Raw genomic sequence first — 27,958 nt, 5'->3', positions numbered from 1 at the left:
AAGACTACTTTGCAGTCACTCTCCTGAGAGCCCCTTTGACATCCTTGTTCCTCAGACTGTAAATGATGGGGTTCAGCATGGGTGTCACTGCAGAATAGAAGACAGAGATCATTTTATCCCTTTCATTCATTATCTTGGAGTTAGGCCTCATGTAGGCAAATATTGCTGAGCCATAGAAGAGGACAACGACAATGAGATGGGAGCCACAGGTGGAGAAGGCCTTGAGCCTCCCCTCCCCAGACTGCATCTGGACCACAGTGGCGATAATATGCCAGTAGGAGACAAGGATCAGGGAGACAGGAGCCAGGAGGATGACCACGCCCATGGCAAAGATGGCCATTTCCGTGCTGTAGGTATCTGCTGACGCCAGCTTCAGGAGGGCAGGAGGTTCACAAAAAAAATGGTTAATGACATTGTTCCCTCGGTAGGGCAGACGCAATGTGAATGTGGTGTCCACCAGAGACACAAATGCTCCACTGGCCCAGGACCCTGTAGCCAGCTGGACACATACCCAATGTGTCATGATGGTGGAGTAGTGCAGGGGCTTGCAGACAGCCACGTACCGGTCATAGGACATCACTGCCAGCAGAGCACACTCTGTACACCCAACCAGCAGTAAAACAGCTATTTGTGTTGAGCACCCAACAAAGGAAATGGTTTTCCTCTTTACCAGGAAGTGGACTAGCACCTGCGGGACTGTAGTAGTGGAAAAACAGAGATCAGCAAAAGACAGGTTTCTGAGGAAAAAATACATGGGCGTGTGGAGTCTGGAGTCCATGTGAGTGAGCACAATGATGAGCAGGTTTCCCAGCACCGTCAGCAGGTAGATGATCAGAAAAAGGAAGAAGAGCAGGACTTGTGTCTGTGGATCCTGTGAAAGGCCCAGGAAGATAAATTCAGTCACATAGGTTTGGTTTTCTTCTCCCATGAATATTTATATTACTGTTTATAGGAAGCACCAAGAAAAGAAACATATCAGTTATTTTTTAAAAAATCTGAGTAACTTAGATGTTTTATAAACAGTATGTAAAACTACGCTATTGATCTTCATTCTTAAAAGCTTCCATATGTCAGAAGACAGAGTTCTCTTTTTGTTCAGCAGTTCCGACAGTTGAAAGATATTTTTGATTTTCTCTCTTCCTGAATTTTTTATTAGCACCAGAGGGGCATAAATGAGCCTGCATATGCTATAGGACCAAACCTTGGTTGGGCTACACATAGTCCTGAGAAGTGCATCCTTCCTTTAATGTAGATTTGAGTATCAAACAAATTGATATTGCTTTAAGCCAGTTAGATTTTTATGCAGTAAACTGTCTGATAACATTTATGAAGGCTGATTTTTTTTCATCATATTTACAAAATAATCCCAAAGAAACACTCTGAGCAAGGAATGGGAATTTAAAGGAAAATATAGTAGTCTATCATCTCAGTCCTTAACCAAATTCTTCTGTTGTTTGTTTTCAATGTGAAGAGGGTGCTGAGGAACATCAATAAAAACAGCTGCTTCATTGGTCATTGCATTTAGTAGCATCTTTTAAATATGCCCTCATCTGTTCTTCACACTTGTATAAGGCCCTTGGCAATAATAGTACTAAATATCATGTATTGGGCACTTTTTTGGTGCCAATAATTACTAATATTTATTTTACATTCTTTACTTTTTATTTGACATCCTCTTTAAGTTCATATGAGATAGTTATTATTATTCACAGTATACAGATGATGAAACAAAGACTCGGAGAAATTTTCAAACCAGTTCCTCTAAGCCAGCAGTTCTCAACCTGTGGGTCGCGACCCCTTTGGTGGTCGAACGACCCTTTCACAGGGGTCGCTTAAAACCATCCTGCATATCAGATATTTACATTACGATTCATAACAGTAGCAACATTACAGTTATGAAGTAGCAACGAAAATGATTTTATGGTTGGGTCACAACATGAGGAACTGTATTTAAAGGGCCAGAAGGTTGAGAACCACTGCTCTAAGCCTTCCTCACTTGTTCTGCATCCTGCAATTCTTTTTCTTTCTTATTCAGAAACTGGTTGTAGAGGAGGTTAAACTTTCACCTAATTCTCTATGCTTATTCCCCACACTCACTCCTTGAAGACAAACCCACAGCTGTTCTTAATTTTAATGGTTTTCGAGCTAATCTGCTATGACAGAGCTCTCTGTAGGCACAAAAATAACAGTCAGGCATGTTTTAACAGATATTTTAAAACCTTTTTGAGGGGTCTTGCCCCATAACAATAGAAAAAAAAAACAAATATTAAGAAAAGTGATATAGATTATTTGAAGACAATCTGATTGTATATTTTTAAAAAATTAAAAAGAGCCAATTTCAAGCCTATGGCAACTGGTAAGAAATGTGATCTGGTGCAAGATGAAGTCATTGACAAATAAAAAATAAGACTTCTATTTAGTGGATACCACTGTAAACACAATTAAAAAATAAAATAAATCTGAGAAAATATTTAACAGAAAAAAATTTTATTCCTAACATATAAAGACCTCTTAAAATCAATAATGAAAGACATAGAACACATTCCAAAAAGTGGGCAAAGGATTTAATTATCCAATTCACAAAAAAATAAGTAAAACTGAATAATAAACATGAAACAAAAACATGCATATTAAAACAACAAATGAGATTTATTTGCCTTTTAGGTAAAACTTAAAATGCTGTTCCACCCAAGTTTGATGACAGGTTAGTAAGTGAAAAGCTAACCATCAGACTCTATGTGTGATTTGTTACTTTAATCTTTTACATGGAGTGTGAATGGGTGTGTATTTATGTGTACCTGTGTATTTGGAGTGTGTGTGTATTTCCAGAGACATTTCTCCTGCAGTGAGAGTCCACTGAGCATGGACTGCCTCATTTGTAAAGAGAGAGCATACATAGCTCACTGATTGGAACTCTGCAGCTAAACTGAAGGGCTTGGAACCTGGTTTCTAATTAATGGGTTACCAACAGCAAATTACTTAGCTTTTCTGTGGCTAGCTTTCCTCATCTGTAAAATGGTGACATAAGTAATACATATCCTGTAGTGTTTAGAGATTAAATAAAATGTAAACCACTTAAAGAATTTAGGACAGTAAAGGCTAGCTCATAATATTATACAATATTTCATATAATAATGAGATCATGATCTAGAAGTAACTGCAAGATTGGGAAAATAGTTGTTACAGTCAAAGCATGGTAACACATGGCTGCTGTGTTTGACTGAGGAAAATGCTTATTCTCACTGTTTTTAACCTTTGCATTCTTTTGCTCTTTGTTCATTCTTGGGTACTAGCCCTGTGTTGCTAGCAAAATTCAATGCGAAGACCAAATATCATAGGGAATACAGTGTCTTTTAAATATGGGATTAACTATTTGTCTCCCTGGACTGAATTGCTTCTTCAGGTAGTAAATCGTATATCACTTATCTCTATTATCTGTATAGCAATATACATAGAAGGGGTTTCAAAGTGAGTTGAATAAATAGACTCATGCCAACACTTCACACCAACACATTCACTCTCTCAAGAGAAATATAAGTGAGAAAAGGGTACTATGTTGGCTATTGAGATATGATTTCTGATCTGAGGTTGGAAGGATCTTGGTTTAGAAAATCCCAGGATTGAGACTTTGTTTGTAGGTGCATGCTCATACCTTTCCCCTCCCTTCGCCTTGCCCTTCCACCTCCCTGCCCCAGACACCTTACCATTAGCTTCCTCATTCCCAAGCTCCAAGGGCCCTTCCTTTACTTCATAGCTTGTTTACTAAGCCCATTTCTTCTGGGAATTACTTTTTCTACCTCTGTGATTTACCAAATAAGTGATCTCCTACAAACAAACAAACAAAAAATCCCAGGATTGATCACCAGGTTAAAGAGAGTGAATGATCTGACTATCAGTGGCATCCAAATGAAGAAGGGTGAGTTCAGTGTGACAGGGGACAGACACCAGGATCTGGGTATGCCTGCACACACAGGTTAGCATGCTCACACGGCCTTGTGTGGCCATCCAGGGATGTCTGACCACAAGAAGATCCTGTCTGTGAACCCTGGGGTAGAAAGTTCAGGTTTTATCCATCCTGCCTGTTCTCCCTGTCCAAACCCAAGTGACTGAAAGGAATGAGGAAGAAACCCCTGGATGGAGAGCACTGAGACAGCAAGAGGCAGAAGAGAATCTGGCAGGTTAGTTTTTAGTGCAAAAGAAGAGGCAGTAAGCGTCCACAGTCCTTGCAGGCACTCTCCTATCCCTGATCAATAGCTCAGTCCTCCCCAGAGGAGCTGTGAACAGGATTCATGAGGCTGTTACTCAGAAGCAGCAAAAAAGAACACATATTCTCTGCAGAAAACAAATGGAAAAGAGAGGGGCAGGAAAATGTAAGACAGAGCCTACTCCAAATGAACAGAATCAAGATTTCAGACTCTCTCAAAAGATTAATTCCCCCTAATCATCCTACCCACTCACCTGGCAGACTGGCAGGAGACAAACACAGGACAATGGGGTCAGTGATGAAGAGGTAAGTTACTGGATGAAGGAAGGTGTGGTTTCTGCAGTTTGCTTATTCATATCCCAATAGGCAGACTCTACTGCTGTTTACCAAATATACTGACATCATCTGGGCTGAGTCTTATTCTATCCCAAGCCAACGAGCACCATTTTATTAAAATCCCCAAGGAACCAGACTGGAGGATTTTCCTAGAAAGAAGTCTTTAAACCTGAGGTCCTAAGAGCCATTGTTAACAGGGCATCCCCTGGAGCAATCAGCGCTATTAACTTTTTCTACACCTTTCTACAATGAGAGACACCATGGGGCCTTTTTCATTTCTATCACAAACTAAAATACCTGAATATAATCTGATGCCAGATATTACACTACTATTTCTCAAATCATTCTAAGGACCTCTGGAGTCTCTAAGTACTTTGTCAGAATTTTTTAAAATAATGTTTCAATAATGATGCTAACACAAAAGGCAGGTGACATCAGTCTATTCTGCATTGTCTGGATGAAGCCAGGGGATTTCAAAACCCTTGTCTGCAATTGTACTCAGAATGCTTTAATTACTAATGGGGAAAATTCTTGATTTTCCCACCAGACTCCCCCCTTTTTGAGTCTTTCCCATTATCCACAGAATTGCTCAGGTCAAAGACATAGCAGGAATATTTCATTTCTCTCTTTTTTCATCTTGTACATGCTATCTATCTACCCACATGTCTTACCATCTTCTTTGCTTCCCACTTCTACACCCAGTTAAGATGGTCATCTCTCCCCTGGGCTACTGCCCAGCCCATCTAATTGCTTTTCTTGCTTCCATGCTTTTTTACCTACTATCCATTCTCCACACAATGACTCAAAATGACTTTTTAAAAGTATAATATCAGGATGGCTTTCTACTGAACATAAAATAGAACCAATCACCTCTTTAGGATTTCCAAGGCTACAGCCTTAGGTTGAACTGTATCATCCAAAAATATATGTCCACTTGGAACCTCAGAATGTGGCCTTATTTGGAATAAAGGTCTGTGAAGATGTAATTAAGGGAAATCTCAAGACAAGATCATCCTGGAAGAGGGTGGACCCTAAACCCAGTGACAGATGTCCTTTTAAGATGAGGGGAAGACACAGGAACAGAGGAAAGAGGACACTGTGAAGAAAGAGGTGGAGATTGGACTTGTGCTGCCATAAGCCAAGGAATACAAGAACTGGAAGCTACAAGGAAGGCTGAGAGCACAGTGTACAGACACCGTGATGTTAGACTTTTGGCCTCTAGAACTATAAATTTCTGTTGTTTTGAGCCACAGAGTTTGTGATAATTTATTATGGCAGCCCTAGGAAATGGATGCAAAGATCCCACTTTGGCCTTTGGCTGTTTCTGTAATCTCATTCATTGCCACTCTCCCAGTCACTCATCAGCTTCCAATCACTCTGACCTTTCTCTGTCCTGATCTCAAAAAGCTCATTCTGATCCAAGCCAGTTAGACTCTGTTCTCTCTGCCTGGACCCTCTTCCCCCAAATCTCTCCTTGGTTGGTTCTTTCTTTTCAACTTTCTTGTCACAGCACAAACATTAATTTCTCCTTTAATTGAAATGTCAACTTCTCAGAAAGGCCTTTCCTGGCCACCTGCTTAAAATGGCAACCCACCCTTCCTTGCTTTTATTTTTCTCATAGCACTTATTACTATCAGATATATTATGTGATTTATTATCACCTTCTTCTAAAATGTAAGTCTATGGGGATAGGAATTTTGAACTTCTTTCATTGCAATATATATTCAGCATCTAGAAGAGTTCTCAGTAAATATTTAGTTAATAAATGAACTCAAATTGTGCTATTGAAATCAATATCCTATGAGTAGATCTAATACAAAGTAAGAGTATTAAAACCTGTGGCATAAAAAAAGAAAACTTATTTCCTTTGAAAACTGAAAACTATTTGCTCTAGAAAACAAGGTAGTTCCTAGAATGTGGTGACTTTAGTAGCTTGTTAATTTCTCTATTGATGTAATTCATCTAGCCTCTGCTGCATAGTCATTAATATAGTGTGGCATCCAGTCAGAGACTGGTGTTTTCATTTACAAATATCTGTCAGTATCTGTGTTTTCTTACTCTGTTGACTCCACCATTTTCCTGTTGAGGTCAGTTATATTGTTTTTATATAAATCAAAGGTCATTCCAGTTATGTGATATGACTTCCCTGTTAACTTAATGGCCAGCAAAGAGAAAGTAGAAAGGTGAGCTTTTGCTTGAATGGTCATGATGAGACAGGATAGTTAAATGTTAGGAAATTTTTTGACTAGTGGGAAAGGGGAAAACAGATGGTTAGACAAATAGGGCCAAACAATTCAAGCAATTTACAGCCAGCTAGTGAATCACAAGACCTTATCTTCCCTAACCAAGGATACCAGAGAGCAAATGGTTTACACCTCTCCTCCTTAAATCACCCTAGTCAGGGAGATAGATAACAGAGACCCAATTAGTGTCATTAGTGCCAGCCAAACTGAAGGATGGATGAAGGCAGAGAGATAAGTAACAACAACAAAACAATTGGAACAAAACAAATCCAAGGTAGAGGCAAAGCTTTCCAGAAAATGACCTTTGTTCCTTTATGTGCTAATTTTGGTATATCAACATGTTAAAAAACACACCTGGAAAGCTGATGGATATTCTGCTGAAACCCTCCCCTGAGGTCTCCTCTAAGATTTCCACCTGCAAAGGAAATTAAAAAAAAAAATTTAAAAAAAGCTTCAAGACAAAAAAACAAACAAACAAACAAAAACCAGCACAGCCACCTCAGGAGAAAGCTCACCTGTGAACTTTCTCCTACACTCTAAGTGTCCCCAAGAGACTTGCAACCAGGGGAGCCATAGACCTCAGCAGCTTGTTCCTGGCTAACCTCCTGACCCTGTATCCAAGGCCCCTTTTCTCTGACTTTTCAATGAGTTAACCATAGCCCCACCCTGGCTCACTCCTGTCACTCTGACTTTTACTTCTCAGTGAGCTAACCACAGCCCTGCCTTAGCTCACTTAATATTTGTAGAAAGCCAAAGCAGCCCCGACTAGGTTCTCTCCTGTTGCTTTTTCCATCCTTAGCCCTTCCTTGTTTCACTGTCCCCGGCTTTAATAAACGTCTATTCAAAGTCACTTGGACAGCTGTTGTGAAATCTTTCCTGCACAAAGAACCCACACACTACAGGCCCGTCCCTTTCTGGTGACAATGAGGCAGCAGCATGTCTAAAAGAAGTTGCTGTTATTTATAATATAGCTTCTCAACGAAGCTTTAGTGCACGACCAGTTTTTTTTCTTGTATAGATGCATACTAGCCCACATAATCTGAAAACAATACACATCACATGTACATAGTGAATCTAGTTTTGCCCACAGTTATTCTCCCATGCAGAATCTTTCTATACATGATGCATGCAATTCGGCAAGGATATCATCATAGAATTAATAGCATTAGCTCCTCAGAACAGGCCATAGACATTGAAGCTGCAGCAGCCAGAAGTCAACATGGCAATCCTGACTTTCCTCGGGGCCTTCTCATTTTCTCTGACTCATGCCTTCACCCACAATCTGTTTGCAGAAGCCTTAAGAGAAGGTCATGAAGTAAGAGTAGAATTTCAAGTTGAGATGGTTCCCAGGAAAAAATAAATTGCTCCCATACTCTTTTCACTTTGGGGAAGGAGGGTTTGGCTATGGTAAACATCACTATCGTTATATGACAGAATAAAACGTGGAGGGATGCAGACCATTGTATCCCTCCATTCATTTTCTTGGAATTTGGATGCATGTAGGTAAATGTGGTCAAGCCATAGGAAAAGTAAACAAGGAAATGAGAGCCAGAGGTAGAAAGGCCTTGAGCCTTCCCTCACTTGACTATATCTGAATCACAGCAGAGATAATATTCTGGTAGAAGATAAGGATAAGGGAGAAGGGATCTAGAAGGATCACAACACCCATTGCAAAGAGGGCCATCTCAGGTTAGTAGGTTTCTACTGAAGCCAACTTCAAGACTCCAGGAGGTTCACAAAAATAATGATTAATTACATTCTGTTCCCAGTATGTGAGACATAAAGTAAATGCTGTGTCTACTAGAGACACAAATGAGCCACTGGCCTAAGATCTTATGACCAGCTGGAGGAAAACCCTCTGGCTCATGAAGGTGGAATAGTGAAGGGGCTACAGACATCCACATAATGGTCATAGGCTACCACTACTAGGAAGGAACTCTCTGTCCCTCCAGCTATTAGGAAAGAAATCATCTGAATTGAGCACCCAGCAAAGGAAATGTTCTTTCTCATTACCAGCAAATGGAATAGCATTTGGGGGACAATTATTGTAGAGAAACAGAGAGTTAAATTATAGGTTTTTCTAAGGAAAAAGTACATTGGGGCATGAAATTGAGAATCAAGGTGCATTAGCACTGTGATGAGAAGATTTACAAACACAGTCAGCAGGTAGACAACATGAAATACCACACACAGCACGATCTGGGTCTGCTGATCTGAAGATCTTGGTCTTCTGTGCCTATTGATGTTTATTCCTGTCTACACCTCAGCATAAATGCAGCAATTAAACATTGATAATGGAGCACCCAATCCTGAAAGTGACGGTCTCCTTGGAAGTGCAAATGAATTTGCTTAAAAAAAATTCTTGTAAACATTTAAGACACTTGAATGTCTAAAATTTTCATTCTTATGTTCCTGAAGCTATCTTACATTTTGTATGGATTTGAAAAAATATGGAGTTCTCCTGGATGGTTTTTCCTCCCATTTTTCTAGTTTACTTTTCAATCAGCGGACTTTCACTTTCATTTCATCAAGAAGCAGAACCAATACTTAACTTCTCTTCTGTGTTCCCAGGGGATTCTTTATCATTTTTCCAAGCAGGAAGAAAATTTTAAGAGACCATTTTAGATTATACTACAGCCACAATCCTGGTCCTTTCCTAAATTCTCCACTGGATCAGAGAATCAAGACTTGAAGCAGTGCTCAAGAATAAGGCGTGATGAAACCCCATAATCATAGAGCCAAGATAGTTGAGATGAGGACAAACTTAGGCAGCACCACCCACTGTGGAAATAGGGCCGCTTTACGGAGACCAAATGCAGCCCTAATAGCTGCCTGCATAAAGTGACTTATCTGGCATAACATTGTTCGAGCTCATTCATGCTACAGACTATCAGTAGGAAATCAGTCTCTGGTCCAATGCTATGAAACCAGGCAGGAAACATCATTCAAAGTCTTTACATTGCTGTATATCAGGAACAAGTGAGGAATAGTATGGCTCGATCCAAGCTAATAAGGAAGGAGATTAGAAGGAGTGGGGAAGGTAGCAGGGTCATGGGAAAATGCCTGATATCCCTGAGAAGGATTAAGGGACTAGTCCTAGAACTTCCCATTAAAACAAAGATGTCAGAACAGACATGAAGGGAAAATTTTACCTGAAGATAGTTGAAGGTGTGTATGAGTGTCAAGTTGACAAGGGATGGACTGTGATGGTCAGTTTGTTTCTTAAATCTTTATTATTGAAAGTATTATATATGTTCCCCTTTCCCCCCCATTGGCCCCCTCCAACCCACCCCTATGCCCCCCACCCCGGCCCAGGCCTTCACCACCCTATCATCTGTGTCCATGGGTTATGCATATATGCAAACAAGTTCCTTCGTTGATTACCTTCCACCCACCCTCCCCCCCACCTTCCCTCTGAGATTCCGCACTCTGTTCCATGATTCCATGTCTCTGGATCTACTCCGTTCCATGATGGTCAGTTTTATATGTCAACTTGACTAGGCTTTAGCCTTAGTTTTTCAATGAAACACTAATCTAGGTGTTGCTGTGAAGGAATATTGTCAACATGATAAAGTCCATAATAAATTGACTTTAAGTATTGGAGATTATTCTAGATAATCCAGAGGAGGCTGATTCTATCATTTGCAACATTCTGTCATCTGAACAGCAGAACTGAGGTTCCTTCAGAAAGGAGAAATCCCACTGGTGGGAAACAGCTTTAGTTCATGCCTGAGAGTTCTAGGCTGCCCTTCCCGAAATTCAGAATTCAGCCCTATGAATTTCAGATTTACCTTGCCAACCCCCACAATTGCATAAGCCAGTTCCATGTAATAAATCTCTTAATATATATATATATATATATATATATATATATATATTCATTCAACAGGCTTCGTTTCTCTGGTTGTATCTTTACTTATACAGCCAATACATTTTTTTCTGACAAGAAGGACAATTTTACCTAAAGATGGTTTCTAACCAAATTAATCACCTGGGAAACTTCCTGCTATTCTCAGATTGCTGTTGTTGTTGTTTCAATTTTTTTTGTTAGCCCTTACCCGAGGATATATATTTTTTCCCCATTTATTTTTAGAGAGAGTGGGAGGAAGGAGGAGAGACAGAGAGAGAAACATCTTTGTGAAAGAGAAACATCTATTGGTTGCCTCCCGCATGCATCCTACCAGGGCCGGGAATAGAGTCTGCAACCAAGGTATATGCCCTTGACCAGAATTAAACCTGCAACCTTTCAATCTGCGGGCCGATGCTCTAACCACTGAGAAAAACTGGCAAAGGCTATTCTCAGTTTTGACAATTTATCTATCACTTTCTGCTGGTTCGCTGGTACAGGAAAACCTTTACCTATCCATTCCCTTTTTTAAAGATTTCTATTCAGCTATAGGTGATTTCATCTTTCCTTCTTGAATGCCACTCCTCTGATTATGAATAAAATGACATACTTATAATTGAGGTACAATATTAAATATTTAAAATAATTATAAAATCGAATTATGTACAGCTTTTAATCTTCAATTTTTTAAATTTGAGTTGTGGACAACATTGTTGCACTCTTTTCTCTATGTTTCTGTATGTTTTAAACATTTAAGAGTAAAATATTTTAAGTACTAAGGTAAAAGACATAAAAATAAAACCCATCAATGGACACAGATAGTAGGGGGGTGAGGGCATGTGCTGGGGGGGGTGGCAGTGGCCGGGGAGAGGTCAATGGAGGAAAAAGGAGACATATGTAATACTTTAAACAATAAAGAATTTAAAAAATAAAAATAAAACCCATAACAATAAAAGGAGAGATAAAATGCACAGTTATAGAAACAATAAGATAAATATCTCAGAATTTCAACTTATCAAGTAAAATAGAAGATAGCAGGACACAAAATATCTAATGGCTATATATATATAAAAAAATTAAAAATCAGATGGTTTAGACCAGGAAAAGATTGTCAGGTTCTAATATAGATGATAGTTGACGTTATAGTTTTAAATGACCCCAGACAGCTTAACTAAAATTAAAAAGCATTTTAATAGTAAAATCTAATCTTGTAAAATAGTAATAATTATCCATTAGTGATTAGTAAAGGTTTCAAAGTATATATCTAATAACACTGCTAATTTTTACAAAAAGACTAGAAAAGTCTAGCATTGGGATAAGAAATTTCATGATTCAAGGTAAAGCATTTTTTTGTTGTTGTTTTGTTTTTAGCCTTAGGCATGATCTTTATTCACTTGTACAAATATTACAATTTTCTTTTGTTGAAAAAAACGTATAAAAATAATCTTTATATAGGAATCCCAAGGTAAAGCATTTGTATTATTTTTACCTATGTGATGATCATAACCCATAACACTACTTTTTGATTAAAGAAAAATGCTACATATCATTAAAAACATACAGTGTTTAGGCTAAAAGTAGTGACGGCCAGGAGAATATAATAAGTTTAGGTAAATTGAAAACTACCAGTTTGTAAATTATCTTAATCTATACAAAGCCAAATTAAAACAATCTCATCTGCACATACAAAAACAATACAAAATGGAAAGACCATGTAGTTACAAGGTAAATAAAGTCAAAACAAAGCAAATATGGTATATAAATCAGTAACCCAATTAAACCTTATGAAATGTGGTTTCCAAAGTGTTGGGATAAATTAGTATATCTGTCATCTTTAAATTCTTGATAGAGCATATTTCTTTTTTTTTTTTTTTAAATATATTTTATTGATTTTTTACAGAGAGGAAGGGAGAGAGATAGAGAGTTAGAAACATCGATGGGAGAGAAACATCGATCAGCTGCCTCCTGCACATCTCCTACTGGGGAGGTGCCCGCAACCCAGGTACATGCCCTTGACCGGAATCGAACCTGGGACCTTTCAGTCCGCAAGCCGACGCTCTATCCACTGAGCCAAACCGGTTTTGGCTAGAGCATATTTCTTTAATTGACTCATCCAAAAGGAAAACTAAAGGAAAGTGTATACTACTTCTTAGAATATTGCATCACCTTTCCAAAAATAAAAATAAAAACAAGTGAAAAGGGAGATCTTCTGGGAAACCCGGGAAAATCCTGTACGTCTAGACTAAGTACCATCCAAGAAAAAGTATTTGGTCTCTTACCAATGCCAATGCTTTCCTTACCTGAAAAGGAGTGGGCTTTGACAAATTGTCACTAGCTTTGCTTAGGGTCTAGTCTAGCCTCTGAGTATTACATCCAAAATATCATATATGTAGAATTCTCAACAAAGGAAGAGAACTAAAGCCATGACAAATTTTGCATAAAGAATACTGCAAAGTGCCTGGCGGGTGTGGTTCAGTGGTTGAGCATTGACCTATGAACCAGAAGGTCACAGTTTTATTCTAGTCATGCCACATGCCTGAGTTGCAGGTTTGATTCCTAGTGGGAGGCATGCAGGAGGCAGCCAATCAATGATTCTTTCTCATCCTTCCCCCTTCCTCTCTGAAATCAAGTTAAAACAATATTAAGAAGACTGCAAAGAAGTTCGTCCCTCATATTTTCCTATATTTCAAAAAGCAATTAAAATGAGATATCAGAAAAGTCAATTGATTATAAAGAAACCAGTCCCCTAACACTCTTGGAAGCAATAAACAGGTCATAGCCATAAAATTAAGTATGTGTTTCCCAACTAAGACAGAGAAGACTTCTATTTTTTTTTAAATATGTTTTATTGATTTTCCACAGAGAAGAAGGGAGAGGGATAGAGAGTTAGAAACAGTGATGAGAGAGAAACACCAATCAGCTGCCTCCTGCACGCCCCACACTGGGGGATGTGCCCGCAACCAAGGTACATGCCCTTGACCGGAATCGAACCTGGGACCCTTGAGTCCGCAGGCTGACGCTCTATCCACTGAGCCAAACCGGTTCTGGCAACTTTTAAAACAAAATAAATCAAAATGGAAAAATATTACAAATAGGACTCTAAAATCTAGTTAGATAATAACTGATTACTTAATAAAATCTCATAAAAATAAATTATTTTATAACTCTTTTACTAATATATATATTTTGGAGTTCTGATTATTTCACTCACTGTGTTATAAAAGAAAGCACTAATTAAGGCCTGACAGAAAAGGAGATTTCCCTAAATTATTGTACTATATCACTATTTTTGTAATTGCTGACTTTCCCCAATTAAAGGTGTTCTTTGAGATTAAGTCAAACAGTGAAAAGAGAAGGAATGTCTGAGTCTCTTCAGCAAAGATACTCTCTCAAGAAAAGGCCTTGACCGTATTTGCCATGGTTTTTCTGATGGCATCTTTGACTTCCTTGTTCCTCAGGCAGTAGATGATAGGGTTGAGCATGGGAGTGAAGACTGTATATATGGCTGAGATCAATTTGTTAGAATTGAATGAAGCAATGGCCCGAGGTCTAACATACATGAAGATCACAGCTGTGTAGAAGATGACCACCACTGTAAGGTGAGAGGCACAGGTGGAGAAGGCCTTTCGCTGTCCATTGGCTGAGGGAATATGCAGGATGGTAGATAAAATGAAGGCATAAGAAATGACAGTGGCTGAGAGAGGAAACACAAGGATGACTATAGCTAGCACAAAGTCTACCATCTCAGCCATAGAAAAGTCCACACAGGCCAGATTGAGGATGGGGGACACATCACAGAAAAAATGGTTCAAGATATTATTACCACAAAAGGCAACTTGGGAGATGAAGTATACCTTTACCATGGAAATGGTGAAGCCACTCACCCAAGAACTTAGGATTAGTTGAACACAAAATCCTGTGGTCATCAGGACTGGATATTGAAGAGGCCAACGTATGGCCACAAAACGGTCATAGGCCATGGCAGCCAACAGCACACATTCAGTAGAAGCAAGTGAGATGAATAAATAGAGCTGGGTCATGCATCCCAGGAAGGATATGGTATTGGGACAAAGTAGGAATCCAGCCAGCATCTTGGGGACTGTGACAGATATATACCAGGTCTCCAGAAAGGACATAGTACCCAGAAAATAGTACATGGGCTTGTGCAGAGACCCAGTGACCCATACAGTGATGATGATGACTAAATTCTCCAACAGCACAAACAAGTAGGTGATGAGGAAGAGGAGGAAGAGCAGAACTTGAACCCAAAGGGAAGTAGGGAAACCCAGCAGGATGAACTCACTAATATAAGTGATGTTTTTCTTCCACATGGTTACGACACCAAAAGACAAAGTAGTTAGTGATACTAGCACCAAATTGAAGAGTGAGATCAACATTAGCAGAAAGGAGTCGTTAGGCTACAGGTCTTTTATTTTTAAACTTAACCCTAGTGCCATAATCTGGTCCTCTGGTATGGCTCTGGGATCACAAGAGGCCACAAGATCCTCTCCAAAAATCAGCTGTCAAAACAGGAACTGAAAACAAACCCACCATAGACACAAAGTTAAGAATGACTGTGTTGTACACCTGAAACTAATATATTTTACTAGAGGCCGGTGCACAAAATTTGTGCATGGGGGAGGGTCCCTCTGCCCAGCCTGCACCATCTCCAGTCCAGGACCCCTCGGGGTATGTCCAACTGCTGGTTTAGGCCCTAGTGGGATAAGGCCTAAACCAACAGTCAGACATCCCTCTCTCAATTTGGGACTGCTGGCTCCTAACCGCTCACCTGCCTGCCTGCCTAATCACCCCTAACCTTGTCTGCCTGCTGGCATGATGCGCCTAACTGCTACCCTGCTGGCCTGGTTGCCCCTAACCACCTCTGCCTGCTGGCATGATCGCCCCTAACTGCCCTCCCCTGTCAGCCTGGTTGCCCCTAACTGCCCTCCCCTCCTGGCCTGATCACCCCCTACTACTTTCCCCTGCTGGCCTGATCACCCCTAACCACCTCTGCCTCGGCCCCTGCCACTGTGGCTTTGTCTGGAAGACATCCGGTCTAATTAGCATATTCCCTTTTATTAGTATAGATTTTATTATATAGATGTCACTTGTAATTAAAAAATAAATTTTAAAAAAGAATCTCAAAACAGAATCATGATATCAGATTCAGGGTTCAGGCCTTCAGATCTAGGTCAGAAAGGGGTCTTCAGTCGAACTAGCAGTAAATACTTTCCTTACCAGCATATGTCAAGATTTCAGGGGCAGCTATAAGGCAGGAGATTGTGATGACTGGAATAAATGTCAAGGATGTTCCAGGAAGCAGGGCAGGGAAGCAAGGAAGTTCAAAATCTGGAGAAAATAAAAACAGAACATTAACTGGAAGAGACCCTCCTGGCCAGGAGAATTGCCAACTTTGGCCTACTCCTCCACTATGCTGTAAGCCTTTTGAAATCTTTGGAAGAATATAGCAAAGGTGGTTAACAATTCTCTGCCTATTTTCAGGGCCACAGTTTAAAAAACTGAATAAAGAAATTTCTGCCCTTTTTGAATAATAAACACATTTTAACTTTTCAGATGGCTCCTAATAATGCTAATAATATATTTATACCTAAGTATCTATAACTAATATAAATAATATTATAGATATATATACTATGTATGTAAAATAGTTATTTGTATATATTTAATAGCTATATATATATACAGGGTAGGGCAAAGTAGGTTTATAGTTATGAGTACATAAAACAGAATTTACTCTTGAATTATTATTTATTAATATTGTATTATTTTCCATATGAACAATTGTAAACCCACTTTTGCCCCACCCTGTATATATACTATATATACATATAGAAGTCCTTATTTGATCCTAAATTAATTTGTGCATTCATCTATATTCTCTTCAAAGATATTCTACTGAAAAAAAAAGAAGTGTTACTTGATTACTTCTACCTACTCCTTGACTTTGAAACTCCTTCTTATTATGGACACTGCTTGAAGACAAGTTACATTAAGAATCTAAGGGTCCTGGGCTTCCCAGGGCACAATGTGAACCTAAGAAGAGAATTGAAGTTAAAAGAAACTTTCTTCACAAGTGGGGATAGAAGACAGAAAAGTGGGGATAAAAGTTGGCTTGAGATTATAAATAAAATTAATCTAAAAAAGAGAATCCAGGAACAGTGAAGAAGAATAAGATGTGGACTTTCCGCAATGTATGTTTAGTTATTATTTCTGAGATAGATATATATATATATATTATGGCCTAAACTCCCAGATCTACAGTATAGTAGTTGGTTATATGTGCTGGAAAAATAGCCACAGTGACATAGAACTCAAAGTTGACTTCTTTCTCTACTAAATAGAATTATCTTTTAATTAATTTTAACATCTCTCTTAGGTCATTTTTGCCCAAGAGGTGTATGGAAGCACATAGCCTAAATCTGAACCATTGCAGAACAAGTTTGTGAAGGAATTTTTAAGAATGTACTATCTCCTTTACATCTTATTTCTCAGGAAATTTCTCTATCAGAAATCCCATCTCTTTCTGTATATTAAACTCATTCTTTTCATAAATATTCATTGAGCACTTACTATGTGACAGACACTATTCTAGGTGCTTGAAATAGCTCATTGAACAAAGCAGACAAAAACAGTCCAAAAGTCCCAATCTTAAGACATTGCATCCCAATGGAGAGATACGAGTAAATACAATCCTTCTCAAGACTTTGAAGAAATACAGTAAAGATATAGATGTAGGAATTGGTGAGTTCTTGGGAGAAAATAGAATAAGTTAAAGAAAATGAGGGCATGGAGTAGTGGCTGGTTCATATTTTAAATAGCTGATAGGGATAAACCTCATTGAGCAGAGTCATGAAGAAAGCATTAGCCATCTGGCTATTGAGTGGAAGAGCTTTCCAGACAAAGGGAAAAGGTAGTTCAAAGACCCTAAGTTGAGGCACAGCATGAGGAACAGCAAGGAGTTCAGTCTGGTTGGAGCAGGGTAAGTGGAAGGGAGAAATGAACCCAGAGAAAGAAGCGGTGAGGGAGAGGGTGGTGAGCAGATCACCATGTCCTTTTAAAGCAGCTGTATTCATGTTGACTTTTTAAGAATTCCCCCTAGCAGTTTCTTTTGAGTCATTTTCTATAACTTCCAAAGATGGTCAATCAATTTATCACTTTTCCTGAAAATATTCTTTTACTTTGTATCTGCTTTAGAACACTGTACAATCAATCAACCACTTTCTTTCCTTACCTTTGCTTACTTTCTACTGCTGCTACCTTTCTGGTAATACCCAGGTCTTTCTCATCTTTAAAATGTGTTTTAGTTTGCCACTCCCTGACCCCTCCCTCACACCAGCCCCTGTACCTTTAACCCTAGCAAGAAAACACCACAACAAACAGACATTGGAACTATCTAGTAAAGGAGACAGAGAAGAAAACAGAGAATTAGAATATAATGTAATAAGCATTGCAATGGAATATTGAGTACTGGAAACTGAGAGTAGAGAATAATTATTTCTGTCAGAGTAGCCCAGAATCCTTTCACCAAGGAGGTGCCATTTGAACTGAAATGAAGTATTTCAAGTTTTAGAGGGGAAGAAATAATCAAGAAGAGAAAATAGAAAATTCGCAGGCACAGAGTAAAGAGATAAAAGCTAATGATGGAATAAATGATTTGCATTTTGATTAGAAAGAATGGATGGTGTGAATGGATCGAGACAAGGCTGAAGGATGTTATATATTTAGCCCTCTTCCCACTTTTTCCTAATTCTCCCCATTTCCAACACAATGAGTCCTGCAATATCTGACAGTATCTCTTATCACACCGACCACACGTGGAAAACAAGATTATCTAATTTACCTGAGCTTCCTTTTAGATTTTAAAGATTCATACTTTGTTCTTGAAACTTTGAGTAAGTTGTTAGTACTTTGTGACTGAGGGCCACTTAGGACTACTGTTCTGCACTTTCTCCCTTTGAGCGCTCACCCAGTTTTCCTGCATAGCTTTCATCAGCTTTGCTCCTCATCTCTGCCTTTGTCTATAATCTGTTCAATAATAAAATATTCATCACTTACTGAGTACCTAACATATGGCAGAATTTGTACTGGGTTCTTTCCATCCTTTATCTCACTTAATTCTCACAATAACCAAATAAAACAGATATTATTGGTCCCATATTACAGATAATAAGGTAAATAATTTGGCTATACTTATACAAGTAAAAATTGGCAGAGATGGTATTATAACCTAAGACTGTCAGTCTCTACTATGCTATAATCCTCCGTCTTTAAGGATTGCTTTCCTCCTCTCTCTCTGCTCATTGCCACTGTGAATTTGTAGTCTGCTCTTTCTGTTTCCTTACTGTCTTACCTTCTCTCCTGATCACTGGCTCTCATCCTCATACTGAAATCAATTTTTCTTTTAATTCCTGTCTTTTATGTCCAAATTCCTCACTTCTGAATTTAGCCTTTACATCCCATCTGAGCCTTTGTGTTTAGTCTAAAGTTGCAAAATCTGATTTGTCTAGTTTTCCATGAGCAACTTGCTTCCCAAGTCTATAGTCAAGACTTCCTGATATTTGTGATGCTTCTTACCCTAACCCCTATCTGTGTCTAAAGTCTAAATTTATATGACCTCCCCCACTGTACATTGACCTCTGATCCAGCCACTGACCTGGTGTGTGCCACCCAGTTGCTGCCCATGTCACTACTCGAAAGGTCTTTATTATGATGAGTCTGTTGGCTCAGCCAGAGGAGGGGCTCACCTGCTGAACTGATGTGTATTCCCTGGAAGATGCTACAGGAAGGAGATAGGTTTTATCATGAAGGAAGAGGAAGTTTCAAGAGAACAAAGAGAGTAGTGCAAATAATGGGAGCGATTTTGTGTAATTAAGGTGGAAAACGCAAAGGAAAATAAAAAGTTCAAGTCTCAGTAAAGATAGAGTAAGCATGCACTGCAAGAGGCTGGGACCTGTGTAGAGACTGGCAAAAGGCCTGCTGTCCATTTAAGACTATAAGTAGAGATACTAAATAGTATTCCTGTCTCTAGACTGAGTGGTCTTGCTAAAATAGAAAGATGAGCCTGTGACTATCCAGTTTAAATCCTTCAGTGGTTACTGTTCATCTAAATTCCTTACTTACGTTCCATAGCTGGTGCCTCGTGATCTGAACCCCACATTCCTCATGCTAATATTTTTCTTCTGTCAGATACTCAGCCCAAGCTCAAGTCACACTGAAGAATTTGAAGTTCTTCATTACAACATCCTTCTTCAAGATTCTATCTATGCAGTAACACATACTCTGTCTTCTACCTGAAATCCTTTATAATGCTTGCCACCTGGCAAATGCCTACTCAGACTTATCCTCTCTATCAAACGATCTCTAACCAGCCCCACTATCACACTCTTCAGCCCATCACCCCTGGCTATCTGGTCTTATAAAATTGTGGACCTTGGAGCATCATATTATGCTAACATGAATCATTTGCTTCCCTGTTACCACTCCTAGATTTGTGAATTCCTTGAAAAATACCAATTTTATGCTATTTTCAGCTTGTCTGTCTTATATCGAATGTCTAGCACAGTTCCAGATGCATGGTTGGCACTCAATAAACAAATTATTTGTGATGTTTAAATAATATCAAATATCTCACCTGTTTATTTCTCTTTAGTCACCTGAGTGAACTAGGTCATCTTGGTTGAGTCTGGCTTGGAGATCTTGTTATAGTTACCCAGTGGTCAGATCTATGGAGAATGTTCTGAAGAATATGGCCTTTGTTGCCCCATGAGTCTTTGTAGCTCCACCTGAAAGGAATTGCAGATAGGTAACAGAAAGCAACAGGGAAAAGGGGGAAAGGAGAGACATTAAAATAGCCTGATCTAAGTCATGGAAAATTGCTTCTCTGTGAAACTCAAGAGTTCCATGATTTTGTGATTCTCATCATCTGGGAAAGAGTCTGGGATCCAGATGGTTTATAGAAAATTAAAAATTATTTTGCTATTGATTAAAGGAAACATCACCTCAATTTATATATGTGGTTACACTATTAAATCCAATATTCAAAGATTACTTTTTGGCTTGAGGGATGCCTCTGTTGGATGATAAAAGCCCAAGATGGGAGGGATTTTTCTTTTTTAATTTTTTTTCTGTGTTTATTTAATATTATCTCTTCCTACTCCCTTCTCTCTTGCTCTCATTTTGTTTTTCTGCCACTGATTGTATGTTGACTCCTCACACAGTCCTCAACCAGGCAGAACAGAGAGCCCACTGCTTAGTAGAGACAACTACTGTTCTTTAAATGACATATCCTTGGGGATCTTGTTCTAGGATTTTGAATTGCAACAATGACAAAGAAGTTAGAGACATTTCCCTAGTGATCTCCAAGGGTCAACAAAAGTGATACTATATCATTATCAGATGGAGAAACAGAACAGCAAAGGTTTTATGGCAAATCACCCTGGTGATTGATTCTAATTCTAGTCTCAAGTCTTGATTTTCCTTCTTCTTTGTGGTCATTTGGGAAGTAACTATAACGCATATCCTATTACTTTAAAGCATTAATGTTATTCAGAGGTGAGAGGATTAAAATACACAAAAGATGAGTTAGCAGTGTTAATAGTACATACTAACTTCTAGGGAAGTGGTTCTCAACCTTCCTAATGCCGCGACCCTTTGATACAGTTCCTCATGTTGTGGTGACCCCCAATTTCATTGTTACAAATTGAACATAATTAAAGCATAGTGATTAATTACAAAAACAATATGTAATTATATATGTGTTTTCCGATGGTCTTAGGCGACCCCGGTGAAAGGGTCGTTCAACCCCCAAAGGGGTCGCAACCCACAGGTTGAGAACCGCTGTTCTGGGGAGAAGCACAACTTCTGCTCCACTCCCTCCACTCAAGAGAAGAGTACGTACTCCTAAGCATCGAAGGTAAACAGCTGCACGTAGACCTAGGAAATTGAACTTTGGCCAATGAAGTTTAATGTAGCCAATTTTGGCTCTTTTATCTTTTAAGGGAACTTGTCTCTTCCTTTGGGGTCATTCTGCATGGCTCTTCTCTTTTGCATGTCATGTGAATAGTTGTTGAGAATAACCCAAGAAAGATTTAGAAGGAGGAGTGTTCATTCATAGCAATCCAAGAAGAAAATAAGTGCAAGGATCAAAAGCAAAGGAAGGCAGGAGACAAGGCAAAGGAGAGGTAGCTGATATCTAAGCCTCAGACTGAAACCTTCTCTTACTTCTAATTTAATCTTTCCATGTCTCCTGTCATAGTTTTATCATCAGAGTGATGAGGCTGTGAGGGCCATAATTAGACTGTAGTTTGGGGAAAAGTATAAGGAGACTGTTCAGACTTTTCAAAGTCAAAGAGTTGGGCCAGTGGAACAAGAAATAACCTTGTTTCTCAAATATGGTCCAGGCCTGCTCACCGATTAAGAGATTGAGGACACAGATCTAATATGTGACAGAACGTGTCTTTGCCTGCAACATCTCCTCTGCATATATCTTTTCTGAAAACAGCAAGTGTGCTGGCAGCAGCTGAAGGTTATTGTCCAATATTTGAAGATTTTCTTTGTACCCTGTTAAATACCTTTCTTTTATAGATAAGATCAACAAACATAAGTACACTGACAGTAGAGTGTTTTAAAGCATTTATGTGAACTTATGTTCTGGACTAAAATCATGAGTAAGAACACAGATAATTTTTTATTTGTGAATTTATTTTTATTAAAATACATAATTATAAATAGTACATTGATTTATTCATTTATTAAAAATAAAATTAGATGAAATAATTATAAAATTCAACAGAAAAATAGTTATTACTATATTTACCTGGTTATTTCCATCATTCATTTCATGTAGGGATTTATGTGATATTTTTCCATGTATACTAATAAAGAGCTCTGTTTCTCAATATTAATAAGGTTTACTGATTTTATAATTATATTATCAATAGCTGAAACACTGGAATTCTAGGTTAATTCCAGATACTTTAAGGACTAGTTAAACTATCCATTCAATCTCTCGTGCCTGAAACCTTTGAATTATTATTAACTTTAAATTTTTTATCCCAAAACACCCCAAATGTTCAAATGACTAAGGTAGTTTCTACAGTATTTTGAAAATGTGAGGACTGCCTTCCATAGAGCCATAAAGAAATCTGTGAATACATAAGAGCAATTCCTTGCAGAAAACAGAGAATAACAATCAATTGTGTGCCTGCTATGTGTGAAAGACTTCACATGTTATCTAATTTAATGCTTCCAACAACTTTATAAAATGTTATTAATATTCCCAGTTTTTTAACAAGAAAATGGAGATTCAGGATGAATAATAATTTTCCCAGAGTGGTTGTATAAATCTGTTCTGTTTCAAATAATGGAATTCACCTTAGTTCAAGCAGAAAGAGAATTGGTTTTTATAAAATCATAGAGAGGGCTGGAGTAGGGGGGCTTTATTCAGGCTGAACACCAGGAACAATCCCCCAAACCCCCTTGTTTCAATCATAATAGAAAAAGCAGCTGTGGCTACTGCTCCCTCTCAGAGCTGATGAACCAGAATCTGCTGGATCCCCAACTTTGGCCATAATCCATATCAACTAAATGAACATCCCATACTCGGCTTTCCTCTGCATGAGACTTATGTGTGAATCAAAGTCTCATAAAAGTGCATGAGACAGGAACCTAAGCATAAATAAAAGCCTGAGAACTATAGTGTTAAGCTCTCCAGCCTCAGCGTGTTAGAAAGTATTGAAATGAATGTGAAGAACTAATCATATTTGTCTCAGTCTAAAAAATGGAAGAGATAGAACAAAATAAAATGGGAACTGTGCCAAAAAATATAGGAAGGTATGGGTACTGTGGCTATCAATTGAAAGTATGGCATCCACTCAGACAGGGATTTATTCATCAAATATCTATTGACCATTGAATACCAAGTAAGTAGAAATAATTTTTAGTAACTGAAAGAGATATCTATGATATGAGAAACTTACAATCTAGTATGAGAAATACTATGTGTATTTGAATAATTATCAATATAAGGCGGAGTCTGGAAGAGTATTATAACCAAAACATTGTCACACTAAACAGGAGTTAAGCACAGCAAGAGATCACTTCTTCCAGATAGGCATGGGGGTAGATCTGCACAAGCTGGAGGTTGGAAAAATGAAAAGCATCATGGAAAGCTTGAAACTCCAGTTGAGTTTTAAAGATCTTATGATCAATCCTGTTTATCTTGTATTTTGTTGAATAATTTAGAATTATATGTGTTAAACGTTGTGCCAGATGCATGCACATATATTCATTTTCATGTAACCCTCATACCAACTTTTGAAGGTAGATATTTCACAAATTTGGAAACTGAAGTTCAAAAACCTGAAGCTCAAATAACCTCTGAAAAACATAAATTAACAGTAAATAATGTCAGGGTCTTATGCAAAATATTTGTCTCCCAAGAACATCTACTTTCTCATCATTTTCCCACTTGTCAGTGAAGCTGTTTTAAAAGTCTGATTATATTATTTATTAGATGATAGTCACCTGGGTGAGTGGATTAGAACTACCTGGAAAATTATTCTACAGATCATAAAATATAATCTTACTCTGATAAGAGAATAAGTGCGACCTAATAGGGAAAAAGTGAAGAGATAGTTCACTGCAGTAAACTTACACTGGTTCTGACAGGAACTAAGGCTTCCCAGTGGCATGCAGAGTCTTATATTAAATGGCAGAAACGTTGAGCACAATATCTTCAACACCTGAGTTTAAATTTGCTCAATGTGTTAGCTCAGACATCTCAGAATTGATTCAATTTGCCAGTAGCATGTGGATGGAAGAAAAGTGGAAGTGATTTATGGAGAAATATTAAAAAATTAAATGTGGAATAAGTGATTTTGTATTTTAATTCAAGTTCTGTTCTATATCATACTTACGTAGAAAATAAGGTTTACTTAGGGATGTTCCTTATTTCAAAATCTAAACCCATGTCTGTTTTTAAAATGGTATGCTCATTATAAGCAGTCCCACCGAGGTTTACTTCAATTTGACTAATATTTATTAAATGCCATTATGATCAGAATCCTTGTAAGAAACAGCAGGCAATTTCTGCTGAAATTTTCATTTTTTATTTTTAAAATATATTTTGATTGATTTCAGACAGGAAGGGAGAGGGAGAACGAGACAGAAACATCAATGTTGAGAGAGAATCACTGATCACCTGTCTCCTGCACGCGCCCCACACTGAGGATAGGGCCCACAACCCGGGTATGTGCCCTGCCTGGGAATGGAACCATGACCTCCTGGTTCATAGGTCAACACTCAACCACTGAGATACTGGCTGGGCTGAAATTTGTATGTAGAATTAAATGCCACAGCTGTCCACTAAAGTTGGGTGAGGTGAATGCAACTAACAAGGGTGTCAGACCACAGAAGGACTGGCAGTGCTGGTACCAGAGACAGCTGCAGCCCGCCCCCCTGTTGCAGGAGCTGTAATCATTGCCAGAATCACAGTACCAGGGAAGCAAGGAATAATTTCTTGTCACCTCTCTCCTGGCATTCTTCAGTTTCCTGCCTCCCATTGACCCAACCAAACTGCACACCAGACGCCCACAGAGCTAGAGTGATACAGTCCATAGGTTCAAGTGCTCTCACTCCCTGGGAGATTAGGTTCACAAAGGGGTACAGGAGTGCAGAGAATAGATAACTGGGGAGTGGGAAGTAAAGGATAACCTGTCACAGGCGCCTACAGTGTCAGGAACTGTGGCCGATATTGTAGATTCAAGAATAGGTTAATTTCTACCCTAGGAGAATGCACAGGGCAGGGAGTCAAGAACAAACTGACATATGTCACTCAGAATAAAAAGCTACTGTAGTTAAGGGTATCAAAGAGAACATGTCAGTGCATTATCTTTATGATAACGAGAACACAGATATGCGAAACTTCTACAAATAAAGAATTGCTTAAATATTGTACAGCTAATGCATTGTATATCTACCTATAAAAATCTTGCTGAATCAGAATATTTTCAATATTTTTAGTGTTTGTGATAATATTTTTTCAAGTTTCTTTTTGCCAGCAAGGCTGAGCCAATTTGTACCTCCCCGTGATCCAGTGAAGCTGAAGGGTTTAGTTCCTGCACCTGCCAATCCTATCTGTCGGTGTGACTCACGTGCCTTTCCTCCGTGGCTCCAAATTACATTCATTGATTATGTTTCTTCACAACAACAAGGTGCTAGAACAGTATCCTGGGTCATGGTAATAAAATGATGAATAAGAAAAAGTGATCCTTGATTCCATGGAGCTTAAAATCTCTTTAGGGAGACAGATGATTAAATAAACAACTGCACTCAACCACTGGTTCAATGTGTACCCCAACCTCAGTCAGGAAAGGAAGCTAAACCCCTATTGCTGAGGAGGCGATTTGTTGCCAACACAACAAATCTCAGTTTCCTGACTCCTTGACTTGTAATTCACACTAGGATGATCACTTCCTGGGCTCCATTACCTCATAGGCTGCAGCTAGAAGAGATCTCATCCATACTCCTGATGCTTTTCCCTCCTGAAGCCTGTGCTTCCCTGAGTGGCTTCCTCCTTCTGTTTCCCTTTCCTACACCTTCTGTCTCAGAACCAAAACCAAGAGCAAACCCAGGAAAGGGCATGTAGACAGATACCAGTTCTACATTTTCTTGTTTGTTTAAATATAGGGTGTCCCCCAAAAGAGAATGCACACACACACTGAATGATTATAAAGGCAGAGCTTATTAAAATATATTTTATTTTCAAAACTGAGCTACCAGCTGTTAAACTGTGTATACATTTTTTTTGGGGGGGGGGCACCATGTATTAATGTTCAGTCATGTCTTTCCACCCCACTAGGATGAATAATTCAGAATCCTGCTTTACGTAAATTACTTAAAAATCCAGCTGCTACCTGCTAGCTGCTAATTTGTAATTCATCCTTCTTCCTTCCCTTGGACTGGTTCCTTGGTGATACCTTTGAAACTCTACTCCCTAACTTAGGCCCCAGAATCCCTTCTGGACTTCATAGAAGACATAGATCCCAAGTTTAAGAACATTTTCTAAGACTTAACATCTCCTTTCTATCCATCTCTGTTAGCCTTCCCAAACTCAGTATCCTTGCCATGGTACAAGTGCAGAGTATGGCGTAGGGCTCTCTTGACCTCCTGGTTGCGCAAGCAGTAAATTATCGGGTTGAGCAATGGTACAATGACAGCATAGAGTACAGAGACCAGCTTGTTGGTGTCAAAGGCTGAGAGGGCCTTTGGCCGTGCATAGATGAAGATACTGGCTGCATAGAAGATGACCACAACAGTCAGGTGAGAGGCACAGGTGGAAAAGGCTTTGTGGCGCCCAGCAGCTGAGGGGATGCGCATCACCGCACCAGTGATGGCCATGTAGGAGGCCCCAGTGACAGAGAGCGGTCCCAGCAGGATAAAAATGGCCAGGACAAAATCTGTAAGCTCTGCTATGGACTTGTCCGTGCATGAAAGATTGAGCAATGGGGAGACATCACAGAAAAAGTGGTTGATGATGTTGGGACCACAGTAAGAGAGGCGACAAATGAAAAAAACTTTGACCATGGAAATGCCAAAACCGCCTGCCCAGGAGATGGCTGCCAGCTGCACACACAGCTGGCCACTGACAATGACCGAGTAGTGGAGAGGATGGCAGATGGCCACGTAGCGATCATAGGCCATAACGGCTAGAAGGACACACTCAGAACAGGCCAGACCCAGGAAAAAGTAGAGCTGTGTCATGCAGCCTTCAAAGGAGATTAGCTGTCCATGGCCCTGCTCAGACCCAACAAAGCCAGCTAGCATCTTGGGAATAGTGACAGTCACGTACCAGATCTCCAGGAAGGACATATTAGCCAGAAAGAAGTACATGGGTTTGTGGAGGGTGGGGTGGTTCCTAATTGCCATAATGATGAGTGTATTCTCAGTCAGCACCAACACATAGGCCAGCAGAGAAAGGGCAAACAGTAGCGCCCGCAGTGGCGCAGGAGCTGGGAAGCCCAGCAACACAAACTCACTGACTCTCCCACTCTGGTTCCTCTGTTCCATGGGGTTGGTCTTGCCCACTGTTCTTCAGGAGGGAGAACAGAGTGTCTTCAGGAGGCATCAGCAAGAACCCAGACTTTCTCCTGGTGGGTTTATATTGGTAAAATGCAATGCATGTGGTGTGTATTATTTACCCCTGAGCTGAGGCCGCTGCTCTCTTCTGTAATCTGGACAAAAGCAGACAAGAATAAATTGCTTTGTATTGGGGATAGGATAGGAGTATGTTTTGGCACATGGAGAAGC

General features: G+C 39.2%; 2 protein-coding genes across 2 annotated transcripts; both read right to left on the bottom strand.

Annotated features, from left to right (window-relative positions):
* Positions 1-4: 4 nt before the first annotated feature.
* Positions 5-27,718, bottom strand: LOC308525430 (uncharacterized protein; the record flags this gene model as incomplete). The annotated part of the gene is made up of 3 exons (XM_081100253.1): positions 5-933; positions 15,869-15,979; positions 26,776-27,718. 3 exons carry the CDS (start codon positions 27,716-27,718, stop codon positions 5-7), a joined length of 1,983 nt encoding a protein of 660 aa, XP_080956379.1.
* Positions 14,020-14,961, bottom strand: LOC308524571 (olfactory receptor 6B9-like; the record flags this gene model as incomplete). Its single annotated transcript, XM_081099118.1, has 1 exon — positions 14,020-14,961. One exon carries the CDS (start codon positions 14,959-14,961, stop codon positions 14,020-14,022), a length of 942 nt encoding a protein of 313 aa, XP_080955244.1.
* Positions 27,719-27,958: the final 240 nt, after the last annotated feature.

Source organism: Myotis nattereri (assembly GCF_964212035.1).
Source record: "Myotis nattereri genome assembly, chromosome: 9".
NCBI classification, from domain to species: Eukaryota; Metazoa; Chordata; class Mammalia; order Chiroptera; family Vespertilionidae; genus Myotis; species Myotis nattereri.
The sequence above is the reverse complement of the archived record's forward strand: the minus strand, read 5'-3'. Positions and strand labels throughout refer to the sequence as shown.